Raw genomic sequence first — 26,663 nt, 5'->3', positions numbered from 1 at the left:
AGTAGCTTTTAAACATTAAAGAGTACATCATTTTTCACTGCTTTAGATAAAGATAAGTAGTCCGTCTCTCATGCAGTCAAACAATCAGCTCAAACAATGTCTTTGTCTTGAAAAGAATGCTAACTTCACTGATGAAAACTCACTCTGACATAGTGATGCATGTCAATGAGTTCAACACAAGAGAGTTTTGCTTACAACATTATCCATATTTCAAACAATAATTTGTCAAGAGATGATAATAATAACACCACGCTTATGTCTGTACGCTATCTAAAGCCATGCACCCATTAGCTCACTACAAAGACTAGAAATGGGGAAATCGTGGTTCTGCCCAAACATAACAAAATCGTCTCTTTCTATCTCTCTCCCTCTCTCTGTGTGCTGCTGTCTTTTTTGACAGTTATTTTGTTTTGTTCTTCTGGAAAAGGAAAAAAAACTACCAGCAAGCATGCTAGACTGAAGATGAGGAATATCATATATACACTTCAAAATGATTTATTTAACTGTGTCCTGCCCCAGGGTTTCATATATATTGTATACATACATTTTTAGCTTCTGCACCCTATCCAAAAGCAACACCACTGAATTCAACCATTTTACTTTTCTGTCTGTGCATCTTTCTCCCCATCTCACACTGTCCTTCGCTGGACCAACAGATGCGCCTTTGGTGATCTTTCTGTCATTCGAACGTCTCTGTTTCTTATCACTCGTCTCACACACGTGACGTGCTGCTGCCTATAGAAGGTGATTTCATAAACTTGCCTCCCACTTTACCCCGAAAATCCAATTTTCTCCAGCTGAGCAAAGGCTATTCCTGGAACATTTATAGGGTGGAGATCAAATTGGAGAGTTGAGACCTCAATAACGTATGAATCCTCTGTCTCTTTTTTCTCCAGGTATACAAAATACATATTTTGCCCATATCTGGCACAGTATATATATGTGCACTCTCAAACAGACACATTTTTCTTGCTATTCATGTGGGGACACTTTTCATCAGCACTAAATGCCATATCGTAACTCTAGCCAAACTTATTCTAACCTAAATGCTACTGTAGGACCCTGTCTCAACCTCAAAATAAACTAGCAGGCTGACTTTTAAGTCCCATACGGGTGATTGTTGCCCATTATGTGAGTGTGCTACTAGATGAAGGTTCTCACACACATCCACACCCAACTCTAGTTTCTTATATCTCACTCAGATCAGACTTCAGTCCTGGAAAGGTCCCAGCAGCTCAGCGTATCTATGCATACTCATTAGAGGCTACCAATAAACAGTATCCTTGAGAGAAAGGGAGTGTAAGGAGTTATGGCACCCAGCCCAGAATATAGCCAGAGAGGTGTCTTGGGGAAAAAAATGACAAAGTCACAACGAGTTCAAAAGCATGCTAATAACCCAGGATTGCACTGTTACAGATAACAGATCCCGACAACAGTGTGTGCTCATTCTCATCCCTCATTTCTGTATTCGGGGTCAGTGGAAAGGTGAAGTGTGTAACCTTGGGGCCAGACGGTTTCGCAGCAGGCTGAGGGCCATGCTGAGGATGTAACTCCATTCTGCTGTCCCTCCAAGTCACTGCTGACGCACCACATCCCACTGTACGCTAATTAGTGAATATCTGAACACAGACACACAGATACCCAGTCTCACACAGCCGTTGATAAAAATATACAAGCATAAGCCAAGCAGCAACAGTGAAGCCTGCTGGGTAGAAAAACTATCTGTAATTGGACTCATGTTCAAACCCATCATGAAGCATGTGTCCTGGTGAAGTGAATAGTGTATTGCTCACTCATTGTAAGTCTATGATCAGAGCATCACCCACAAGTTTCAAATATAGAAATAGCAGAAAAGAAAGCTGTTATAATGCATAATTCAGACCACAGTTAAGATATTCAACAGACCATCCTTAAGTCATTGACATTCAACTTGAGCTGTGCTAATGTCAGGGGGACTCTAGAGAATCAAATTATTCTGAAGTACTCAAGGTAAATGTCACCACATGATGAGAAAATGATCAGACATGTACTTTTGTAACAAATGGGGCAAACACACTCTGTAAGAAATGCACATATGTTTCAATATAATCTTAAAGAACCAGTGTGTAGGATTTGGTGTCATCTAGGGGTGAAGCTGCTGTTTGTTACCCTGTTGCCTCGCCCTCTCCTAGAGTGATGGTGAAATGAGGTTGGCCGTGAAATATGCGAAAAATGCAAAACGTATTTTCTGGACTACTGTACTGTACATAGCCGACTCCATAAAAGAGGAACTGTGGTATCTGTTAATATAAAAAGCTCATTCTATAGTAGCAAAAACATAGCTATAATTATTTTCAGTGATTGTACACTATTGAAAACATAGTTATGTATATTATATTCCATGTCTGCCTTGATATCTAAATAGAGCCCCCTAAATCTTACACACTGGACCTTTAAATTGTTTTACAGGGCTATCGAGCAAATATTTACCCGCATTGTATTTGACATTATAAAATGTAAGTAGTAAATTTAACTAAGTATAGGTATAAACAAAGATACTATACAAAATAAAACTGTCTACTCTGGGAATGTCGATAGAACTGGATAGAAAATTCAGCACTACATGATCAGTGTTGTAGTTTTTGAGATGGGTCTCAAGACCATTTTTTGAAGGTCTTGGTCTCAGAATAGACAAAATTTGTACTTTGTCTTGTCTCTGTCTCAGACAGAGACTACTAAGGATTGTAATTCAGTGCCAGTCAAGACTGTAACCATGTAACCACTACACCAAAAACATGACTCATTTCCAATTTGAACTTTTTGTTTTTTGTTGCCACTCAAACAAAGTGAATAAACTGGGCTGTCTGGAAAAAGATGTTAGCCATATCTTTTGTAATAAAACATGGCTGCCCAAATCACAAACAGTTTATCTCCAAAATAGTGTCCAAAATAAAACACAAAGCAGTACGTAAATTCTGAAAGCAGTAATGAGATGGCTGGGGCAGCACCTCACTGCCACTGCAATGCTTTGATCTTGGTCTTAACTTGGTCTTAGCTCCTCAAAGTCTTGGTCTTGTCATGGTCTCAAACTCAATCTCTGATCTTGGTCACGAATCGGTCTCACACTTGAAAAGGTTGAATCAAAGAACTCATTATCAAATAAATAAATAAAAAAGAATGAATGCCTCATGTTTGGAGCTTTGCTCAGACAAAGGTCAAAGGCACACATCAATTCATTTCAGTAAGCATGTTCCGTTTATTTACATCCCAAGGACATCCAGCTTAGCCAAAAGACAGCAGAGTGCAGGAGCAGGATCCTATTATGCTGTATCACTTTTAAAAACCATCATTTGGCCATGGGCAAATTTGCTGAAGGCACAATCTGTAAACAACATTTCATAATAGGCTGGTGTGTCAGTTGTAACCATGGTTACCGTTTGGGTTTGTATGTGTGTCGGTGTGTGTATATGTTCATGTACTCACAGCCATCATAGATGTCAGTGGGGATGTGGACAGCCGTGTGGTTGTGATCAGTCAAACGTTTAAATGACGGGTCCTCTTTAAAGTCTGGTCGAATCCTGTACTTCCTTCCTTCTGTCTCATTTGCATCCAGCTGAGGGTGAAAAAAAGTAAAAGATTAGAATGCAGACAGTAATGCTGAGCGCGAGTTTTAGAAATCATACAAAGGTTCTTTTTCTATTTGCTGAAGCATCATTGCATGCATGAAACTGAGGGTTTATTTAAAAGCACAAGACCAGAAAGATAGCATGACTATATATCCTGATCAACTCCTGTCTAATGTGATAATGATAAATGATAAACATATAGCATCATCGACTATATGCTTAATGATATCTTGTTTTTTTTCCTCCTTCTTTTCAATTTCACTTGGCTTGGTTGCAGGAGACAGCCAGATTGTCTGCGCCCCTGTGGAGATTATAACTCCTACCGTGCATTCCCCAATTTACATCAATGAGAGCAGTACGGACAGGGAGATATATGAAGAAAAGCATGATGAGATATGGAGGAAAGAATGCAGTGTGGAGAGGGAGTGAGGTGGTGAGGTGGAGAGAGAGAGAGAGAAAAAGCAAGAGGGGGGAGGGAGAGAGGGTGTGAACAGTTGCTTCCTAATAAAGCAACAGCGTAGCCAGCTCATACATCTCATCTGTCAATTAGAGGAGAAACATGGCAGAAACCTCTTCACCTGAAGAAGGGTGGGAGGAGGGATAACGGAGAGGAAGCTACTCTGCAAGAAAAGCCTGGAGAAGAAGCAAAATGGGGAGGGGTTTGTAGTAAACGGCTGAGGCAATGATAAAAAAGCCAGGGTGGGAAAAAAAATAAAAAAAATAAGACATGAAATGTGGTGAACAGCAAAAGAAAAATGGAGGAGAGGGAGGGAATGAGGAGGTGAAAGGGAAAGCAAGTAAGAGAGGTTGCTGTGTAGCAAAAAGCATATTACCGACCCATGTCATGTCTGTGACCTGTGTGTTTGTGAAGGCTAAAATGGAAGGAGAACAAATAGGCATAAGGCAAAAAAAAACACACACACTCACATTGTCCTTTGCGTTGTAGTAGGCGATTTCATCATCCTGTAAACAAGTCACACAGAAGCACAAATATAATTTTGCGGCTGCTTTGGGGCATCGCACAAAGAAGCGTAACATTTATGTAATCACGAAATGCTTTGTCCATTTCCAACTGTTCTTTATTTTGCTGGCAGACAACCTAGTAAATTCTTTAGTTTTATGTTAATGAAGACACTGGTCATTGCAACTAATCGAATGAATACTGTATGAGTTAAGCTGAGTGTTCATCTTTTTACATCTGTGTCTGTGTGCCTACGGCCATTTGCAATGCTCCAGGGAAACATTTTCCTACCATTTGGAAAACAATATAGTAAGTCACAGCTAAGACACATACAATATATAACAGTGTGTGTTTTTCCTGACCACCGCTTTACTCTGCGTTTTAATTGTCTGCCACTATGGTTCTTAGAGAGGATCTGTCATCTGAAATGAGGGACATAATGCGTCATAAAACAGTGTATAATGTGCGATAAACCTATTTATAAATGGAGCTGTAATCACTGCTAATGGCACACAGACGCAAACAGATTAAAGCTATTCAAACAATGAAATTAATTTATGGCCAGTAAATCCAGACTGAGCACATGACCGTTAATGTTTGTGTGTCTGTGTATATCCCTGTGTTTTACCCACATACAGTATACAATATACATACACACATAAAATATATAATACATATACTTATATTTCTGCAAGCTTGTGTGTCTTGTTGTGGAAATCTCTGTCTGAATGTTGAAATAATGATCGAGAGACAGAGTTTGTCTTTGTGTGATTTATTTCTGCACAGAGGAGCAATCAGGAACAGAGCGTGCATGCAGTCTCTCAGTGAAGCTCGATAACAGAGTGTATGCAGGTGATACTTATATAGGCATAGGGGCAGAAGATGGCTATGAGAGAGGAAGTCTCTGCAGCTAGAGCAGGCTTCCAGACAGCTAGGCTGGTCGTAATACTCCTGGTCGAAAGTGCACTGCAAGGTCAAATTAGGTAAAACACACCTGCTGGAAAGTGTTTTTCTCTAACTCATACTGCCATATTTCTATTTATACTATTTATATCTCCAGACTTGCCACTGTCTTTTCTATTCTTGGATGTCTTTTAGCTTGTATATATTTTTAGATCTGTATTTTTATTTTATATTTTTACATCTTACATATCTACTTATGTTTTATATTTTATATTTAGTGCTGTTTGTCCTGTACACATAGCAGCATTGATAATAAAGTTGACTTGACTTGACTTAACACTTTTTACAAATACTTCTGCAAACATCTACAGAACATGTGATTGTGTGGTATATGTTCCCTACTGCTGTCTAGATGGCCACTAAGTCAAAGCATCAACAGGTTACACTTCTTTATCATTGAATAGGTCAGAACATTAAAAAGTAGTACACTGGAAAATTCCATTGCACTCTGTAATTTTTGTATCTCTCCGTTACCTCAAACTCGTCTTTCCACTGATACTCCATCTGGAAGTTCTCAGCAGCTGTAGCCAGTTTCTGGGGAGTGAAATATGACAGGGATTTAGATTGGAAACTGCACAAGGTATGCCTGCTTCACAGCGTCAGTCTAATTATAGAGAACTTGAGCAAAAGAGAGTATGTTAAAAATCACGATGGAGACCATCCCAGAGACGGAGAAATGATTATGATCTCACTGATCTCACTCGAAGAGCTCAAACCACAAGACTACTGCGTTTCTACAGCACTGTCCGCTAAAGGCCACACCACAGACTGTCATACTGTCAAAATGAAAAGGTTGTATAGGAGAGAGAGAGAGAGAGAGAGAGAGAGTGTGTGTGTGTGTGTGTGTGTGTGTGTGTGAGAGAGAGAGAGCATGAAAGAGACAGAAATGAAGAAAAAAGTGTGGGTCAGTAGTGTAAGGAATGACAGATCACTGAATAAAGTCAAGTGCAAATGGATTACCAAGTGAGAGGCTGTCAGTCAAATTGGAAATCACTAAATAACTGGGGGATATAAACGTAATTAACCTTAGCTTTTGGCTACATATCTCTATAATATGCACACATGCTCACACTGAGAAGCATGAGAAAAAGGGAATTGTGGTAAGAGTAGTTCATTTGCACTTGAACAGTTCTTACACAGTATAAGCAATAAAAAGGGGAAGCGCAAATAAACAGCACGTATTTATCACTCTGGGATTGACTGCCTTAATGGCTCCGTAGACATCCAGGAAGGTATTTATTTATTACTGAAACAGCATGAAGTTGGAATTGCGCTTAAAACTGTGTGAATATACTGTGATATTAAGATATCGCTTTCCAATTGCACAATGCATTCAACGCCTTTCTTTGTCATCCTGACTCTTTTCTTTGGAGGGAAGTGAGGTCAACACTAACAAGAACACTGTGACACATTGTTAAAGGAAAACAGACAGAGATCTTCTACATTCTATAGTTGATAGTGTGAACCAATTATACTGTTGCCTACATTTTTAAAGGCTAAATACGTATGTATGTATGTATGTATGTATGTATGTATGTATGTATGTATGTATGTATGTATGTATGTATGTATGTAATATTTTACATATGAGCTTTCTTTTGTTTTAAATTGTTTTCAAATTTGCTATTTTAATGATTTTAAATGACATTCTGATGTTTTTAATTAAATTTTCTTCTCTTTTTAATTTTTAATTTCTATTGCTATTGCTTGTCTTAATGTCAAATGTTTTTCCTTGCCTCTGTAAAGCACTATGAGTTGCCTTGTGTACGAATTGTGCTATACAAATAAACTTGCCTTGCCTTGCCTTGGAACTATTAGTGATGATAATACTATAGGTTTGTGTAGTATTGAATTGGATGTAAACCATCTGATGCACTAAATATAAAACTATGTTTTTGGTGCTGTTTGTTTGTTTGTCTGTCTGTCAGCAGGATTACAGAAAAATACTGGCTAGATTTTCCTGGAACATAGCAGAAGTGTGTAGCATGGTCCAAAAAAGATCCCATTAAATATAGCAGTGGATGCAATCATGGGACAGTTACATTATTTAGTTTTTGACGTCTATGAGAAAATTAACTAACTAACTAAATTATACATATTCAGATAAAAGTAAATGATGTGTTGTGACTAAGCATACAATATTATATAACAGCCACCCCAAACATCACTGTAGAAACAAGTGCAGCAGGTATGTAAGAAATAAGCAATCGTGAACCTGAATCTGGTGTGCAGATTTGCACATCATTGAAATAATTGGATTACTGGCCTTGGTGCCGTTTGTAAACATGGGCTAATAGAGCAAAAGTCTAAACCTTGAAAAATGAAATATTTTTCTAAAATGAATTTAAGAATTTTCATCATGCAGTCTGACTAAAACTTGATTCATAAATAAGTGAGATAGCGTATTGCTAAACATAGCTCCAAATAAGTGAGCCTTTTAAAAGCAAGTGACATTTACTTGATTGAAGTCAAACAGCCATGTAGAGTTTCTTTTTTCTTTCCTTTTTGTATTTTGCAGTGTGTAAAATGTAAGGGTTTAGAATAAAAGAGCAATGAGATCCCAAGGCAGACAGCAAGCAGACACACAAACAGAAACTGACACTATGACACAAGACTGTGTATATGTTCACCCAGGTAAATCCTCACAGATCAAACTTTAGTCTGGCCCTGGCCTGCCCTTCACTGACTGTACCAGGTAATGACAACCCCGTGGAGGAAAGGATTGCCCTTAAGTAAACCCACCTGTCTGACATACCAATTTCCTCCACAACAGCAAGGTTGCCATAGCCTCGGAGAAACCCTTCTCAGGGATGTATTTTATATTAATTGAAGCAATCAGAACTGAGGGTAAAGTGAACTGAATTATAACTGAATCTCCTTCTAATATCCATCTGTTGGACTTTGCATGTAGAAAAATATAACCTAAGGCATGCATGATCTGTGCATGAGCAATAACTGGATGAGATGTTTATAGTGTGTGTCATTCTGCATTTTTCTTGAGTGTGGGTATAAATGTGTGTGTGTCTATGACCATGTGTCTGCTGTCGGCAATAGTTCCATTCTTGATCAACAGTCCTATCCCTTTGGCCTCCAGTCCTGGGCTTTGTTCCAGACCAGTTTCCACCTCCTCTGCACTGGCTGTCAGCAGCTAAATATACACCCCATCTGAGCCATAAACACACACACACCACAGAGTAACACAAAATAGTGATCAGGAAATTATTATTCACCACCTTTACCATGTACTGAAATATAATAACAAGTTCCATCACAGCATCAAGTGTTGAATCATGTTTTCAATTTAGAAATTGTGTCCATCAAATGCTCAACACTTGTTTTTGCCAGATATTGACAGTGTTAAACTATTTCAGTAATTCCGTCAATCAATAGCTCTAATTTTACAATTTATGAGTAATCATGTGGTGGTCATAGAAGCCCCTCTGTCACATGGTACCTTTGCACCAACATGATCTAACCCTGTGAAAACAAGTATTAGTACAAGAATGCTTTGTTTAAATGTGTATTCAGAGGTTTTGACAAATTAATTTCCGTGGAAACCTCAGGTAGAATTGGTTGGTTGAAAAAAAAAAACATTATTTTCTAATTAATTATTAAATTCCGTTACAACACAACTGCAAATGCACTCAAGGTTTGGCAACTTTTGACAAAATCCTGGTTCTTCATATTTTCATTCCGCAAGTTAGTCACAGTAAAAAGAAAAGATGAGAGAAATGATGTGCCACCTGAGGGAAAACAAGAAGAACAGTTCATATCCATGCTGAAAAGGCCAAGTGCAGGAGGTCTTGTCATTAGGTTAATGTCAGTGATCACTCAAAATATGTTTAATTTGCTATATACACATGTATAGTATACCAGTTCATGAACATATGGATATTGATTACAGAGCTCTTCTTTGGTCCAGGATTTCTCTTGTGGCATCATTTTGTATGTGATATGATACATGGATATAAGCAACAGCTGTTCAATACTTGATACATCATGCATTATACCCGAGCAATTTGTGTGCCATTAAAGGCACTATAGGACTACTGTACTTGGCGTCAATATACCCTCACACACTTCCTGGATATGAACATGCACATGCAAACCCACGCATACATACATGTACACACACACACACACATACACCTCCTAAGAGAGCAGACTGACAGGGTTGTTAAAAATTCATGACAGGGCTTTGACGTGGCTCCTCTCCCCTCTGGGAGATATGGGGGAGGGGGAGGATGGGTTTGTGAGGAAAGATACCTAATTACCCTTCTGTTTTTTCTTTCTTAATTCTGTATCTCTCTGTTTGTCAAACGCATAAACACAAAGAGGTTATCAGGCTATCCAAAGGAAGCAATGTCACAATCAAATCCACTCTAAACTACAGAGCCTTGATTTGATGAGACTGCACCCTGAGTGACAGCTAACCCCTTTCAAAATGGCATAACAGTTCATTACAGAGCTACTGCCAGTTGCCTTTTCTGACAATTGATTAGAAGCCAACATTGCTCTGTTGAAACACAAATTTAGCGCTACAACGGTTAAGTTAATGGGTGTGCACAACACACTCCCCGTAGATCTAACTGCTCATTAGTCTCCCTTTTAGTTATTGTAGTATAGATACCTCAGCTCTACACCATAATGAGTCCACTCTGTCACTGGATGGCCACTGGGGACCTGGGAAGAGAGCCACCACTCCCCCATAGTCTTAATGGGGGGGGGGGACTACATGGATACAAGGAGACTGGGAATTGGATCTATGGAAGTGGGGTGGTTTATGGAATTTTTCAGTGAGAAAAGGGAGCAAAGAGGAGAAGCCATATGTAAGAAAATCCAAAACCATCCAATACTATCTGCAGGCAGCATTGTTGATACTTGTGGATTAGCTATATGTGAATCCCAGTTCAACACAAAAACGGCCTAATGATGACGGCAGCAACTGCTGAGCATATCAGTTCTCCAACAGCCAAATAGGGCACATAATATAATATTTCTCATTCCATGCACCTCCTACTGTTTATGCACACTGATGTATATGATCATTACACTGCAGCCATAGAGAGCACAGGAACATTTGGAGCAGACCTCAGTGTTGGATGGCAGTGGAGTCCTACCTGCTAGCCCCACAGAGAGATATTTCTGCCCTGCTCTCACCAGTCTTAGTTGTCATTCTGCCAGGGCAGCCCAGCAGCCCACCATGCATTTAGTGAGAAAGCAGAGCACAGCTTAAGGGATAGACAGGGAAGATGAGACAGGCTCTGCTAAACCTCCCAGAGCCTCCCAGACTCCCTGTATATGTGTGTGTGCGTGTGATTGTGCGCATGTGTTTCTGAAGGCTCCACATGCCTGAAATCAATGGGCCATTCAGAGCACACTGCCTTCTCCCCCAGACAACAAAGCAATACTCACAAGAGTAGTAGCGGTCTAAAAGATCATTAACACCCACATCCAGTCGTATCTTTCCATTCCTCTTTTCTGACGAGTCCACATTAATGAATGCTGGTTACCTATTCACCATAATGAGTCCCAACTCAAAGGGCTGGCAAGAAAGTAAAAATGGGGGAGATGTGAAGGTTCAGTATGAGAAGCAGGAAAGAAAGGAGTCTGAAAAGGCAAAGACAATTATGAGCGGATGGATTGATGGAAAAGACAGTGCAGAAAAACAATACTCTGACACAGCATGATCACAGTTTTCATAGTTCTTATGAAAACCTAGCTGATGAGAATGAACAGTGGGATGACGAAGAGATTGATAAAAGGGTGTGCTGGACTTGTTCAGTAAAGAAAGATTGAGGCTTTATCTAGAAATGTGTTAATTAGTTTCCTGGTAAAAGGAAAAACCAATGCACCCCCCTGTGTGCATGTCTACATGTGAATACATTGTGTTAGTTTATGTGTGGAAGGTGTAAGAACACAAGAATGGGAGGTAAAACAGACAAGTAAGAAAGAAGAGGAGGGGGAAACAAGAAATGGAGAATACAGGAGACAGATAGAGTCAGAAGGAAGTATAAGAGAGAAGCAATACAAAAGAGCACATAAGAATAACGAAGAGAGTTGGAGGGAGAGGGGACAGATAGATCAGGTCAGAATATACAAGATTTATTTCAAATTCCAGTTTGACAAAGCACTGACAAGCAAAAGGTCATGAGCTGCACATAGGAAAGATACAAAAGACAGGAGAAGGAAGGCGAATGAAACAGAGGGACACAAGGCTAGAAGGCGGCGAGATGAGTAAAGAGAGAGAGCAAGAGCAGAGTTATCTGCAGTTGTGAGAGCCCAGGGGAAAGCCATGCTGCTCCACATGGCTTCTCTGAGAGGCCGAACCCTCCGACGGGAACAGTAAATCTACAGCTGCTCCCTGTCTCATTCACTCTCTTTGGCACTTTTGCTCTTGTGTGTATCTCAGAGATGAGACTTCATATTGTCTGTCACCCGATTTAGATTTCATCAGGAATCTGCTGGATTTCTGAACACGAATCTGCTGGATTTCTGAACACAAACATTGACAATGGGACCATTTTCTAAAAAAGTTTCAATTTTTTTAAATATATAAGTCGTATTTAATAGATCTGTGCTGATGAATGAATAGCACAATAACACATTTCGAGTCACAAGTTTGTGGAAAACCCTGTCCCATCCATGCTATTTGGTAATAATGCAATTATAAATGTTTGTAATCCACAAATAAATGGTCATTGTTTTTTGTTTTTTTTTACCTTTTAATCAGCCATCACGTCTGCAGATAAAATGGTAATTTATCTTTAACCCTGCAATAACAGATTTTTAGAAGTGACTTATTTAAATTAAACGTTTAGACTTTGAACAGATATTTTCACCAAATATATATATGTTTCACCAAAGAGATTAAACAAGCTATTTCAATTAGCCCGGCTCATAATAAAGAAAGACTACAGACTTTTTTGAAGTAAGAAATAACACATCTTCTTGTTAAACTCATGAGTTATAAGCACTGGTGGAGTTTTTACTTAATTTAAGGGATCAATAGAGCTGTTTCGTTGAATACAGCAGCTTGCTGTAGTTGAAAATATGCTATGAAAGAAACAAAACAGAAAAGGTGGAGACCTAGCAATTAAACTATGAGCTGAAATTAGCTATAAAGCTCCCTAAAGCTAAGGGCAGATGCAGATTCAAGTGAAGGTTCACCATTATGGGTGACCCATTTCATGTTTTCTCATTGTCATTTGATACATTGTTTTTAAAAAAATGTCCATTCTAGTCACTTTAATAAAGAGCTTTAATGATCGTGTCTTTAGCTGTAAATGTCGTGGATTTTTGTCCCGATTGGTTTTAGACCTTTTCTTTAAGTAAGTTGTCGAAAGATCTAACCAGTCAAAGTGAGTGTTCACAATCTTGGTACTTTTTAGAGATCTCAAAACTTAATAAAACACTGGAAAAGTGTAAAATATTGGATTTTTAACTGATGTATAAAGAATTAGTGAAGGATTAGTAAATGGTTTATTAAACATCAAAGCCATTAGTTACAACTTATAGCATCTTATACTGTAGTAGGTGCCCTTTTTGGAAAGCAGTATCAAGAAACAAAAAAAAAATGCGAGTGGAAAAATGATTTCCAACAAATATTCTGTAAGATAAACGGTAATAACAAACACACACATGGAAAGGCATGACAGAAATGTAGTAGCAACACAGTTAATGCAGATTGTGGTTGAGAAACTTTATCTCAAACTGATGTAAGAGAGAGAATACTAGAAATGTTAGAAACTTTATTAATCACTTTTTTACACGTGAAATTATTCTTCCGCATTTGACCCATCCAGTTGGCACCTGGCAGAACACACATGCACAGGATCACACACATAGTGGCAGATGCCTAATACACACAGACTGGAGCGGTGGGCAGCGATTTGTGCCCGGGAAGCAGATGTTAGGTTGGTACGATGCCTTGCACAAGGGCTACTAATTATGTTGTCAAATCTTGATTATTATAATTATAACAATGTATCACAATATTGTTTCTGAAAAATACCACGTGTCACGTTTAATTAATGTATTAGTTTTAGATATGAAAAACTGTGTGTCTTAGCAGTGACGGGTCACAACTGTTTATAAATCAAATATTCAAAAAGAAATGCAAGCATGTTTTGATCCCCCCAACAGAGTGTGGGTTTCTTTTTGATAAATGTATTAGACATTTGTCCCTGGTCTACCATAAGTCTAGTTAGAATTCCCCAACTGCACCGCTTCCTCCCACTCTCTCTCTCTTTCTCTCTATCCCACACACATACACTCACATAAACATGAATGCAAGCACACAGACAGAGACACATGCAGACACCTCTTGTCTGCATGAACAGCCTAGAGCAGAGATGGGAGGTTGAGTAACATCTGCTCTGGAGACTGGAATATCTCTGATCGTATCATGGCCTCTGTTCATTACTGCATTATGTTGGCACACACACATACACACATACACACATACGAAAACATCATAATGTCACATCTTGTGCTCATTATTATAACATTGTGACAGCAGGCAACAGATTAATAAAAATATGGTCCAACACCTGGGGCTCAAAGACTCTATTAAACAATGCACAAATAACCCACCAAATACTTAACACATATCTGTAAATAAAGGGAACAAAAAATAAACTGTTTAAGATAACTTGAAGGAATCTTGAAGATGATAATATTATAAATGAAAAAAATATAGGTTTTCACATTATGTTTCCTTTTAAAGGATCAGTGTGTAGGATTAAGTGGCCACTAGCAGTGTAGTTGCTATTTGCAACCAGCACGCCTCATCCTGTAAAAGGCCCTATCTATAGCCAGCGTTTAGTTTGTCTGTTCGGGCTAATGTACAAACATGATGGTGCAACATAGCAGAGGTATCCATACGTCTAAGTTTACCTTGTATAAAGGAAACTAAAGCCTTTTACAAATGTAAACGTGTGTAACATATGGCTGAACTAGACACTACAGAAAAGGCTTTGATGTTGTGGGTTGAGTGAGGCTGGACAAGTGAAGCATGGAAAGGACTAGTGTGTAGAATTCAGTGGTATCGACCATTTGTTGGTTTGGTCAATACATTGGTCTCGATAGGACATTTTTAAAAATATTGTTAATGGAGGGTAATGGCTCCAATATTGGCTGAAAGGCTGTGCAGCACCACCAGTCACTCCACCAGCACAATAATGTAGTGATCGGTGCGTGTAAGCATACACTGCTGAAACATACGCACATGTTCCCTAGTCAACCCATGGAATATCTATGCCAGCATTTTAAAGCACATCTCCTCATTAATGCAAGAGGCCCAGTCCACCCTGAGAGTAATGGTCGATTAGCTTGCCATCTCCTGGCAACAAGCCAAAGGTTTGTAATTCATAGTTCACCCGTTCTACAGAATCAGATTAATCTCCAACTCCATCCCCTAACTTGATTACTTTGTGGAAATATCATCAAGCCGCCACACTTGATGGTGGCTGGTTGTATTGAATCTCAAACTAAGTACTTTTTTTTGCTACCTAGGATCCAAAAGAAAGAGTTTTTTTGTTGAAGCTTGATTAGTATTTCTACTGTCAATCCACCAACAATTACTAACTCTTATTTGATTGAAATAAATCCTTAATTCAGTGAGCAAGAAAAATATTCTGGCTATATATGCTGTTGCTGCCTGTCTGATGCCTGACCTCCCTCTTGTTCCTCACCCACATGACACCTCTCTGTCTTGGGCCTGTCCCTGCTATGTCTTCATCATCCTGGGAGTCAGAGTCCAGTGGAGCTGTGAAAAATATTGCAGCTGTATACACTTTTGCCTCCCAGCCGGCCTCATATATGCTCTACTCCATCAGTGCTCTCACTCTTTCAGACCATTAAATTAGAAATGGCCCCACCCATCAAAATAATAAAGCATTTACTTGACAAAGTAAATGTAAAAATTATCGAATTAGTGAAATCCTATTACATAATGTAGCATTCTACGTGTTATTACTTGTTACTGCTAAAAGTGATATGTTAGTGTAACACATTACTTTTGAAAGATGTAACCCCCACCATTGCCTGTGTCATCTATAGAAATTAAAGGCTCATAGGGTAACACAATCAACTATATTTTCCTGCTATGATATTATACACTACACATTGCATATTATATTCCATTTCTACCATGTTCTATTAATAAAGCTCCTTAAATCTTACAGACTGGATTTTTAAATATGCTCCCTTCTTCACTTGAATACATGAAAGTACAATGAGAGAAATGTACTTCTTAAGATTTCAAAGTAATAGTTAGAATGAATTTTCGAAAGAGGTCTGAGTGTCTAGTGACTACAAATACTGATTTTATCAAGAGGAGAGAGGCGGATTCTGCCACACAGGTTTGGGAATTTCAGTGGACATTTTGATATATTTATCCCGCAGTGAAAATGGATCATCAATGTAGGCAACTTTAACTGGCTGCATTCAAGCTACTATTACATTATAGTTATAACTTTGCGTCCAGGTGATTGCATCAAGTAAAACATTCCTGATTTATAAGTCCATGATTCAGTAATGAATAGTAATCATGCTGCCAGCATGGGAAAAGGAACATATGTCATTTTCAAAACACACAGTTTAACCTACACATGTATATTCTGTCCGTTTACGCATATACTAGCACACACACTCACTCACGCAGTACTGGGCCACCTGTATCCTGGAGAGTTTTTGTGGTTGAGGTATTCCTATAAGTAATGTTATAGACTGGCTCATTAGTCACTGGATAGAGCCCTTCACCCCAGGAGAAGAGAAGGGAAATACACACACACACACACACACACACACACACACACAATACTGTACTGTACACAGAGGAACAGGCACTCACCTCATGCAGATTGCTCAAAAAAAAGAAAGCAACTGCATCTGCTGGTTATTATAAAGAAAGCGGTGTATCCTGAACAATACTTTTGATATGTGAGCATGCGCTTTCTTCAATGTTTTCTCAGTTTGCGTTTTGTCTTGCACCAATAAAAAAGTTTTTAATTACACTGTACACAGACAGCAAGACAAAGAGAGAACAGGCTGGAGATGGGGGAGGGAGAGACGGGCTGTAATTGGATCTAGCCTCAGGCACATCACACAGTTTCACTATGGTCAACTACTTTCGACAATCATTTTCATCTCTCTCTCTCTCTCTCTGCACATGCCACATGACATGCTCCTGATCTCATAAAAACGATATTAAAGGTTAAGTGTGGAACTCTGGAAAGTACAGTATTAGTGATCTGAGGTGACAGATATAAATGTGATGATATAAATTAAGCCATTAAGTGAAGCAGTAGAACTACTGAACCTCTAGGCACCCCTACTTCTCATAATGGGTTCTTACTGTAGAATAAAGCTACACTTTAGCTTTACACAGGCGACAGCTAAGATGCACACACAGATAAATATTTGGAATAAACAACTGGCAGATGTACATACAAAGTTGTAAATATGTTAATAGTATTACAGCAGGATACTACACTAACTGCAAAAACTACAAAAGTTAAACATTAAGGCTTATCTCATACAAGCTAATTACCACTCACTTTGTTGTAACTTATTCATTAATAATTAATCATGTTTAAAATATGCTAGAATGCCACCAACAGCTGTCTGCACTTCTCTCTGCACACAGCATTTCCTTACCTCCACAGATTGTTAGTGGGCTACTCTCTGCTCTGTACGCGGATCACAAGAGGACACAGAGATGAAACCTAATAAGAAAACACTGGATTTACAGGATAAAAGCCACCAGGAAGCTATTGTAAATTCTGAATATATGTGTCTGTGGATGTACAGATAACATGCAGCTCCACTCTCATTACTAAAGGGCATGGTAAAAAAAAAAGTTAAAATTAAAATTAAAAGTTATTTAAAAGGGCAAAATTATATTTCTGCTGTGCTTCACTCTGGGGTGGTGGCAGTCTCCTCAGCATCCCCCTTCCTGCGCTACTGTGTGCATGTGTGTGTTTCCTGGTGTGATCAAAACCCAGTACACATTGTAAAACCTTTGATAAAGTGATATCCCTCATTAATAATGCATGTTACACTCTGCCGTCCACTTATTTATGGAAGCACAAGTAGACACACTTGTTACACACACCTGTGGCTAGGTAAACTGTGGCCTTTCAAAGGTCATCCATCATGCAGAGTTAGAGATGAGAGATGGAAAGACAGAGAGGACAAAAGAGAGAGAGAGAGAAGAGAAAGGCAAAGGGAGGATGGAAGTCTGAAAGCAGTTGACAACTAAGTGAAAGTGGCTCCTTGGGCTATCTCCAATTATGTTGACATTGAGAGTCACTCCCAACCTTATATCAAAGGCACTGAACAAGAAATGATTTCTCAACTGCAGTGAAGATTCTCTGTCTGTCTAAAAGACTTTACAGCCAAATGCCCTCATTTAACTTAAAAGATTGGTCAGCAAAAATCAGCTCAAAGCACAGCTATAAAATCTACTGGGACACTGTATGTTTAAGCTCTATTTTGAGTTTGCTGGTGTTTATTGTCACTGCCATGTGGTGAACCCTAGAAGTCTTAAAAGACTCCCCAAAATTGACACCTCTTACAGTCTGAGCTCAAAGCATTATTATTTTCTCCACTGTACCATCCTGTGCACCTATCTTCCTTTGCTCATCTGCACATCACTCCATGCATCCATCATACCATTTGCCCTCATTTCATATCATCTATTCGTGTATTTACCTCCCCATCCATATATCTCAGGACAGAGAATTCAATATCACTGTGCCCTGAGGTTATTCGTATGAGAAGGTGAGACACACAGATGCAATAAAGAGTGAGAAGTGATCGATGTCCGGAGGTTGGATGGACTGTCAGCATCAGGCTAGCTGACCCCACACCCACCACCTACCACCTACCCATAACACACTCAGAAAAACACATACACGAACATACACGACCCCCACAGCCACCTCTCTCTTGTATCACTTGGACAATACACTGAAGCCAATTTTCTCCTCGGTGCTTACGCATCTTATGGCACCAGCAGCGGAAAAATGATAAGAGCACCAGGGTGTTTACTTAACATACACAAGACAGACACTTGGCAGGAGATGTGTTTATGAAAATTCATAAATACTCCCTCTCCGTTACTAATAAGACAACAATGGTGATACCTTATAAAGGCAGGGTAAGTGGAGCTGTGGACTGTGTCTGAATGTCTAAAACAGTTCAAACTGATATAGATGAACATGTCTGACCCACTTTTGAGAAAAAAAAAAAAAAGAAAAGGGGGGAAGACAGAGGGAGAAAGAGAGAACATCCCCAGGGTCAAAGCTCTCATTATCACATTGAATCTTGCAGAAGAAAGATCTCAGTCCTTGCTTTATACTCCGCTTTGTGCATGCTTTTCCCACTGTTGTTATTGTATATACAATTTACGATGCAATAAAATTAAGGGATTTCTTTTCTGCACATATTACTTTAGCACTAAAATATTAGTGTGCTTTTACAAAATAACCACAATGTTCAGATAACAGCTTGTAAAGGCCGAGTTGTGGAGGCTTGTGTGATTTCAACTAATTCCTGATATTTGTTTCTCTCACAGGAAGGCTTAAAGTACAGAAAAGGAACAGGGATCCTTTTGATGAAAGATCATTAAAATGTTTCAAATGTGACTTCCTCCATTAAAAGAATAATTTAAACCAAACTCACTGCAATCACACTCTGTAAATTAGTGTGAAACCTAGGACAGACGAATACTCAAAATAAATAACCAGATGGTGATGGAACAGGATGCCTTATGTTTGGCTCAATAACATATGAATCAGCTGATTTAAAATTAACTGAATCTTAATTCACATATTATAAAATAAAGTTTACAATGTCTTAACAAGAAGCAGATGGAAAACTTCTTTTCGTAGCCCTGGTTAATAAAGATCTTGTCCTGTACAGCTTTAAATCCAATGTGAAAACTGAAAACTGACAGAAGATTCCTCTAAATGGGGTGTGTCTCACCTCCAAGGCTGCAGACCTCTTCCGCAGCAGCTGTTCAATTTTTGTGGCTGCTCTGGCCACCAGCTCCTCTGCGTCGTTTTGCTCCACAGTGTACAGGTGTCGGTTTCTCTGAAAAATCTAGATAAAAACATGAAGTAGTGAACGTATAAAACTACACACATAATGAATGTTTTAAAAAAAAATACTCATGTGTCAGAAATACATTTGGTTTATTTCATTTTAAACAATCTAATACAATGTTTCAGAATTACACAATACAAACAAGCTAGAATACAAACAAGAACATAATGCAATTTCTTTGACACTGATAAATGTGCGCAGTGTTAAATTTGGATTCAATTGTTTTAATGTGTGTATCTTTATTGTGTGGGTGTTCATACCTCAGTGAGGCTTTTCCCAGCTGTGGCTGTGTCTGCCAGGGTGACAAGCTCTTTCTGCATCTGATCAACCCATTCTTTAATCCTATGGGACAAAGCAATGCACACAAGAAATCTTGTAACTTAGATGTGACCAGTTTAGAAGACACATCACAGACATTTCACAATGTAATTAAACTGTCAATGAAGTTATCTTACATCAATCATTGAACAAGACCATCTGGACACACAGTGTAAACACAAAGGATACAAAAAGAAATCACTTTAACAGGTCAAGCAAAATGTCAACCAATCATCACTAGAATCACTAAGAACAAATACAAAGTCGTCCAATCAAACACGTCATTGGTTGTCAACCAATACTTTCTGAGGGTTCAAACATGAAGTCAACCAATCAGATAAGTGTCAGACAATGTTGTGACTAGTGACAGTGATGTGAGTGGACAGAAAAGAGGTAGGAGGAGGCGAGGACTGATGTGCTTCTCTGTATATCAAAGAACTCCGTCCAGCCTGCTAGTGCCACACACTAGATTATACCTTCCTCTCATCCTCCTTCAGTCATCTTGTCAGACCACAATAAGCTTCTAGCATGCATTATAATATACCAACATAGAATATTACTTCATGCCTCCTGAATACAGCATGGATAGAGATAGACGAGACAGGAATGACAAAGAACTAAGATGTTATGCATTAAGTTACTCGGTGACTTGTTGGAATAATCAGAATTTTCCTGCGGTATGATAGTACCTGGTATCAGAAGCTTGCAGGAGCAAAATACATGTGCATGTGGGTGCATTAATTCACCATATATGCTGCCATATATGCACACACAAACAGGCATACAGAGGCAGTGCCATTAATATTTTATGAGAATGGTAACAGGTTGGCATTGGATACAGATCCTCCCATTGCAATGCATTCACACAGACTCAGCTGTGATTCCCCTTAACAGCAAAGAGACATATTATACTCTCATATACCAAATGGAATAAACATATAAGAAAGATAAGCATACTCAGAAGAAAAAAATTGTCATTGTTGCAGTATAACATGATTTAAAATGAATTAAAAAACAAAAAAAGGAACAGAAGATCAAGAAGCCAAAACAGAAATGGGGACGATAAGGGAAAACAAAATCCACGATGGATGAGAAAAATCCTGAGAACGTATGCATGTGGAGAAAGATGAGTAAGAGCAGGAATACCAGAGGGAATACACAGTGTGAAATTGTTTAGGAAAAGAGAGGGTAGATGGAGATATTAGAGCAGGGTCAGCCATGATTCAGCTGCTGTATCTTAATTCCCAAAGCCAGATGGTTTAAGGGTGGTGGACAACGTTGCTTGGCAGAACTTTATAGCAATGTGAAGGAAAACTAACATAGATGTCCAGTTACTGTACTGTGTGTTACAGCGATTTAAGCCCACCAAATGGTGCTGTTTACGTACTCATCTTTCAGCTGCTAACAGATGCAAAGGGGCAGTGGTGCTAAATGACCAGATGCTGTCCATTTCTAAAACAATGGAGAAACAAGTTTACATATTGTGTATTTGGAAATATTATATTATTTCTTCACATCAATACATAACATACATTTTTGACAAAGATCATTCTCAACATTTTGCAGTTAAGAAATGAATATGTCATTGTTCTCTGACAGTAATGTTGACGCTATTTCTAAATCAACGTAATATATTATATATTTGTTTTTTCTGTACTTAAATTGTTTGTTAGTCATTTGGCCAACATATCCGCCAATATTAATATTCCAGTGATAAGATGATCACCCTATATTATCTATGATGTTGCCAGAGTTATCTCAGCAAGACTCAGAGAGCCATGTGTTACAAACTGAAGCATGGAGTTTGAAATGTGTAAACCAAGTGTGTGTAACCAAAAAGTGTCTAATGAGAATGCCACAATGAGTTGGATAATAGGAACTGTTGGACTGAGTGTTTTTGGAGCTTGACCCAAACAAGCAACTAACTCTATGGAAATGTCAGACTAAATCATTGGTATATTCTTTAATTATGGGACTAACACTAATCAATTACTATTAAATGAAAAGTAAATCTTCATATAATGTTAGAAAGAAAGGACCAATACAAGGATTGCAATTATAGATTCTATTCATCTGTAGATATTAAAAGTGATTCAGGTGACTTCATCTGCTGATGAAGATTATGTGACATGATCAAAAGCTCCATAGTAACTACTAAACAGACCTTGTGGTGAGATTGTTTTCTTAACTGATTACATATTATTTTCCACTCATGACTAACTCTAATGTGTCACACTCTGCTTTGTAGACTTGTAAACACACTCGCTCCTCATATTGACACATCTGTTTTTCACATCTTATTTTTCACATCTTATTTTTTATATGGTGTTTTAACCCTCAGGTTACTCTGTTAACTGGAGCAACACAACCAGTCAGGTACCTTCTTTGGGAACCTATAATCAAATTCTCTGTGATTTTGCTACAAGACTACCAACAACTACGCATAAGAAATTGTCACTCTTCTCTTCTCCTCTTCTTGTCTCTATTTCACTCCTTCTCTTGATCCTCTGCTCTCCTCTCCTCTACTCCACCCTTTCTTTGTCCTCATATCTAGTAACAGCAAACTGATTGTAAGGCATTTTAGAGGACCTTGGACCTCTAAGCTCCTAAAGTCTGAAGCACTGACAAGTCAATTGTGAGTTAGAGTTTATGTGTGTGGGTGTGTGTTTGTGCATCTAAGTGTGTGTTTGTGCTTCTAGGGACTTGACATTCAGAGAAGCAGAGGGCCGTCTCTCCGGAGTTTAACTTCTGTGCAATCTACTGCTACCAGTGTAAATCTCTATGACAAAAACTCTCAGGTGCTGACAAATGGATGAGACAACGCAGGCTGTGGCGCAGAATTTGGTCTTGGTCTTCTTCATCACATCCAATGTGGATGACTTTGACTTTTTTCCTCTTATTTTTCTTCCAAAATCTATTTTCTATTTAGAATATTCAGGCTTATTAAGCCTATACTGTAGGCTTCATAAGCTTCATCCGTTTTTCATCTGCAAAATAGCTATATCACCATACTGAATCCATTGAATGAGAATGACACAAAGGAGCACATAGCCTATTATATGCAGTAAAGGGCCATTAAATAGAAAGTTATGCTACTAATTGCTGTTTCACTGTGAGTTGTATTATCCATAGGCATGAAAAACCTCTACATGTTAATTCTTCATCCTTAAATCATGCATTTACCAACCATCCCTTGAGCTATTGACCTAGTATAATAGCAGCGTGTCATGAATGCCATAAGGTGAGGTTTGTTCTCAACACATCATGACTCATTAAAGTCAGATCTCTTCCTGTAATGAGTGTAATGTATATATTTTAGCTTTTCCCATATAAATACAAATTAGGTAAAAGTACAGAGATGCATATTATCTTAATATCATCCCACTGTTATAACCGGTGATATATAAGCTAGTTTTAACGGCTAGAACAATATGGCAGTTCAGAGATGCCTAAACTGTAATAAAGTCACTGATGTTGAGCTGAGGTAGCAAAATGTTTCTGCTCTGTTTGCTGGGCTTTGATTACTGCAGCCTCTGGTACAATGCTGGATAATTAAACACACATACACACTCACACAAATGCACATACAAATGGCAACTGGGTCAGACACTGCCCTACATTGTTTTTCAGACACAGGAAGAGCAAATGAAAGCAAAACAGACAGAGAGACAATACAAAAAAGAGAGAGACAGATGTTGTGGTACCATCACTTTGGCTCTGAAGAGAGTAATGAGCTGGCCCATAGTGTGTATCTCAGTTGGCGGCTGTGTTAAACTACAGTCTAATTACACATCATTACAGAGACAAAGACAGAAGCGGTTTACTCCAGACAGCAAAGCAGAATGAGGCATGGAAACACCAACAGTAATGCACCAAAATAACCCGCGGTGCTCTGCTCATACTCTGTAGCCTATACACTAACACCCAAGTGGCCAATTCAGTCCTTCTCCAGCCCGGTCCAGATACTTAAAAGTACATTGATATAAAAGGGAGGGTTTTTGGATCAATCTCTGCCCATCTGAGCACAGTCTGTCTTTATGATGATAATTATCAGTTCAGATTTGCAGGTTGTTTGTGACCTCACTCTGAAATAATTCTGGCACAGCAAACACAGGTTCATTGTTACAAACTCAAAAGGTCCCACATGAGATGGAATGGGTCCCATTCTTGTTTTATTCACTTTGAAACGTTGCTCTAAATATGCAAGGTATTATAAAAATGTGTCATCTCCAGAGTACTGACCTGAACAACAGAGCTATTTAAGATCATAAAGCAACACAAAACCAGCTGGTTACATTTGCAAAACAACCATACTCATAAGCAGTATTTTTCTCTCTATCCATTTGATCAGTGTAATCCAGGAGACTGCACATGATGAATGGAGTGCTGTATCCAGTTCATTTTAATTTCTTTTGGTTTGCTGTGTCTGTGTTCAAACACTCTATAGCATCTCATAATTATATCCATATATTGGTATCAAGTCATGCATACAGACAAGAATGCTGATTATTTTTGACCTGATATACTGACCAGTGAGATCAGGTAATATTTGCTTCTTTTTTTTTCTTGGACTGCAACAGTGATGTATGAGATGGACTGTTTGGTAAATGATCCAGGCTGTAGATTTTCCTCTGCAAATGATTCAAAAGAAGATCCCTCTGCACCCCCTCCACTTTTAATAGAAACTGAATACAGCAACCATTCAAAAAGGAATAGAGGACATGGAAATATAAAGATAGTGAATGGTCACCATTACCAAACCCAAGGCAGGCTGTCAGCTTCCAGTGCAATGTGCAATTAGGATGGATGCTACAGCCTGGAGAGTTTTATTTTTTTAACACTCGAATCCAAGAGAAGCTTTTAAGGTCTTCATGCTCGAGAATATGAACAAATACATGAGCAATATGGGTAAAAGTTTTTAAATGTTTGTTTGTTTTTTGTATACTTCATAAAAATCTATTCTATCTGCAAGATGATGGATGGATTTAGTAAATACAAAACACCTACTGGAATTAACTTTGAATTCATGCTGAGCATCCAGCAGATGTTAGCTGCTGAGTATAGTTCTTCTTTGCTTTCACCAATAGACTGCATTGATACAGGTGTTTGTTCTTTATTACATGTGTGTGCTGAAGGATAAACGATACAAAAATATATATATATATACTAGTTTCTGCTACAGCAGTCCAATCTGCAGTGGAAGCAGATGGATTAGTGACTTTTCCCTTCAGAGTTTAAATACCAGTGTGACATCAGAGTCTCTGTAACTCCATTCTGTTGGTGCTGTTGTATTTCTAATGTTGCTAATTTCTATACTCACAATGATATCAAGGGGTTTGCCCTTGATACCTTTTGCCCCAGATGCCTGGTCTGGTGCTCTCACTTTGAGTTCAAGTAAAAATCAAATAAAAATATCTTACAGATAAATGTGTTAAATGTTAAAATGTTGATGTCATAGGTAACTGAACAAATGCAAATTTGCACAATTTTACTTAATGCTCTCACTCTGGCAAGGCCTCTCTTCTAAAAGACATAGATGTCCTGCTAAATATGAATAAAATATATATGTATTTGTGGTTATCTGCGTTAAGCACTGATCCAAATGTAAATAAAGGTGCAGCCCCACACAAATTCTTAACAGCCTGCTATTCCCAAAACAATCAAAGGGTTTTTAAGCTTTTATTTGTCAACATGCTAATATTCTATTGGTGACTAACTGAAATTCATATTGTCACAAATTGACAGCTGACTGCTGGGGTGGCTCTTAATTAGATGTTCAGGTGCAACAATACAAACATCCTGTATGTGAACTGGATTTCAAAAGAACTTTAAATCTAAAATTCAGATCAATTGCAAATAAATAAAAGGTTGTTGTTGTTGTTTTGTTCTTGCAATGTTTGTTTTATTCTGTTATTATAGGGGGGTTAATAAACCCCATACTCTGAAGGGCCACAGAAAAAGCGGCAACTTTTGTTATTTTTCATAGACGAACAGGACCGGGCGAAGCCACTGTAACTCTTCAGCAACTTCATAGAGAAGCTGCCATCGCGCTCCGTGGCCAAACCCATCCGCAGCCGACAAACTACTGATTATGGTGTAACCAACATTAATCACCACCCGGAGGCGAACAGCCAAAGGAGGGTTGAAGTATTGTGTCTAACCCCAAACGTGTCTCCCTTAAGATGACCACCGGTGCATGAATGAAACGACCTGCCCATCCGACTCTCACACCCCTCCAAAGCGCACACGCAGCTACCGTACACCTTGATGGAGGTTCATTTAATGTAATAAGCTACTTGTCTGTAAACGACGAGTACTCTTGAACCAAGGAGGACATTTGCTGTTCAGAAATTGGATTATAGGTGCTATACTTACATGAGCTGTGTAGGGAACTGCGATGCCAAAGACCCGTCCTGCCATAACAGGACCAGAAACACCCAGGCTCGTACCCTGCAGGTATCCATTGTAAAAAAAAAAAAAAAAAAAGGAGGGGAAATTCCCCGACGCGCGTCAACACCAAACGTGCTCAGCTCCCCTTCGCCGCCGATGAATGGGAGCGGCGTGTAGAAGCAGCTTGAGTGGCAGTCTGTCGCTCCCTCACAGATTAACGAACCCTGACGCCTCTAATCTGATCACCCGGCCATCCAGCGCTCTAACAGGTACTGAAGCTGGATATTTCAGTCAGTCACTCTCTCTCTCTCTCT

At 38.8% G+C, this 26,663-nt stretch overlaps 1 protein-coding gene across 1 annotated transcript in view; it reads right to left on the bottom strand.

The window, feature by feature from the left end:
* The window catches only part of LOC104918121 (voltage-dependent calcium channel subunit alpha-2/delta-1), a 57,646-nt gene extending 30,983 nt beyond the window's left edge, over window positions 1-26,663 (bottom strand). Inside the window, exons 1-6 of the mRNA XM_019273372.2 lie at window positions 26,335-26,663; window positions 19,902-19,983; window positions 19,522-19,638; window positions 6,004-6,063; window positions 4,533-4,568; window positions 3,463-3,592 (exon numbers count right to left, since the gene is read on the bottom strand). Of these exons, the coding sequence (XP_019128917.2) occupies window positions 3,463-3,592; window positions 4,533-4,568; window positions 6,004-6,063; window positions 19,522-19,638; window positions 19,902-19,983; window positions 26,335-26,423 (514 nt within the window). The 5' untranslated portion in view covers window positions 26,424-26,663. The remainder of the gene's footprint in view (window positions 1-3,462; window positions 3,593-4,532; window positions 4,569-6,003; window positions 6,064-19,521; window positions 19,639-19,901; window positions 19,984-26,334) is intronic.

The sequence above is a fragment of the Larimichthys crocea genome, chromosome XXI (genome assembly GCF_000972845.2).
Source record: "Larimichthys crocea isolate SSNF chromosome XXI, L_crocea_2.0, whole genome shotgun sequence".
Lineage (NCBI taxonomy): Eukaryota > Metazoa > Chordata > Actinopteri > Sciaenidae > Larimichthys > Larimichthys crocea.
Note: the sequence above shows the minus strand (reverse complement) of the source record. Positions and strands in the feature narration are given on the sequence as shown.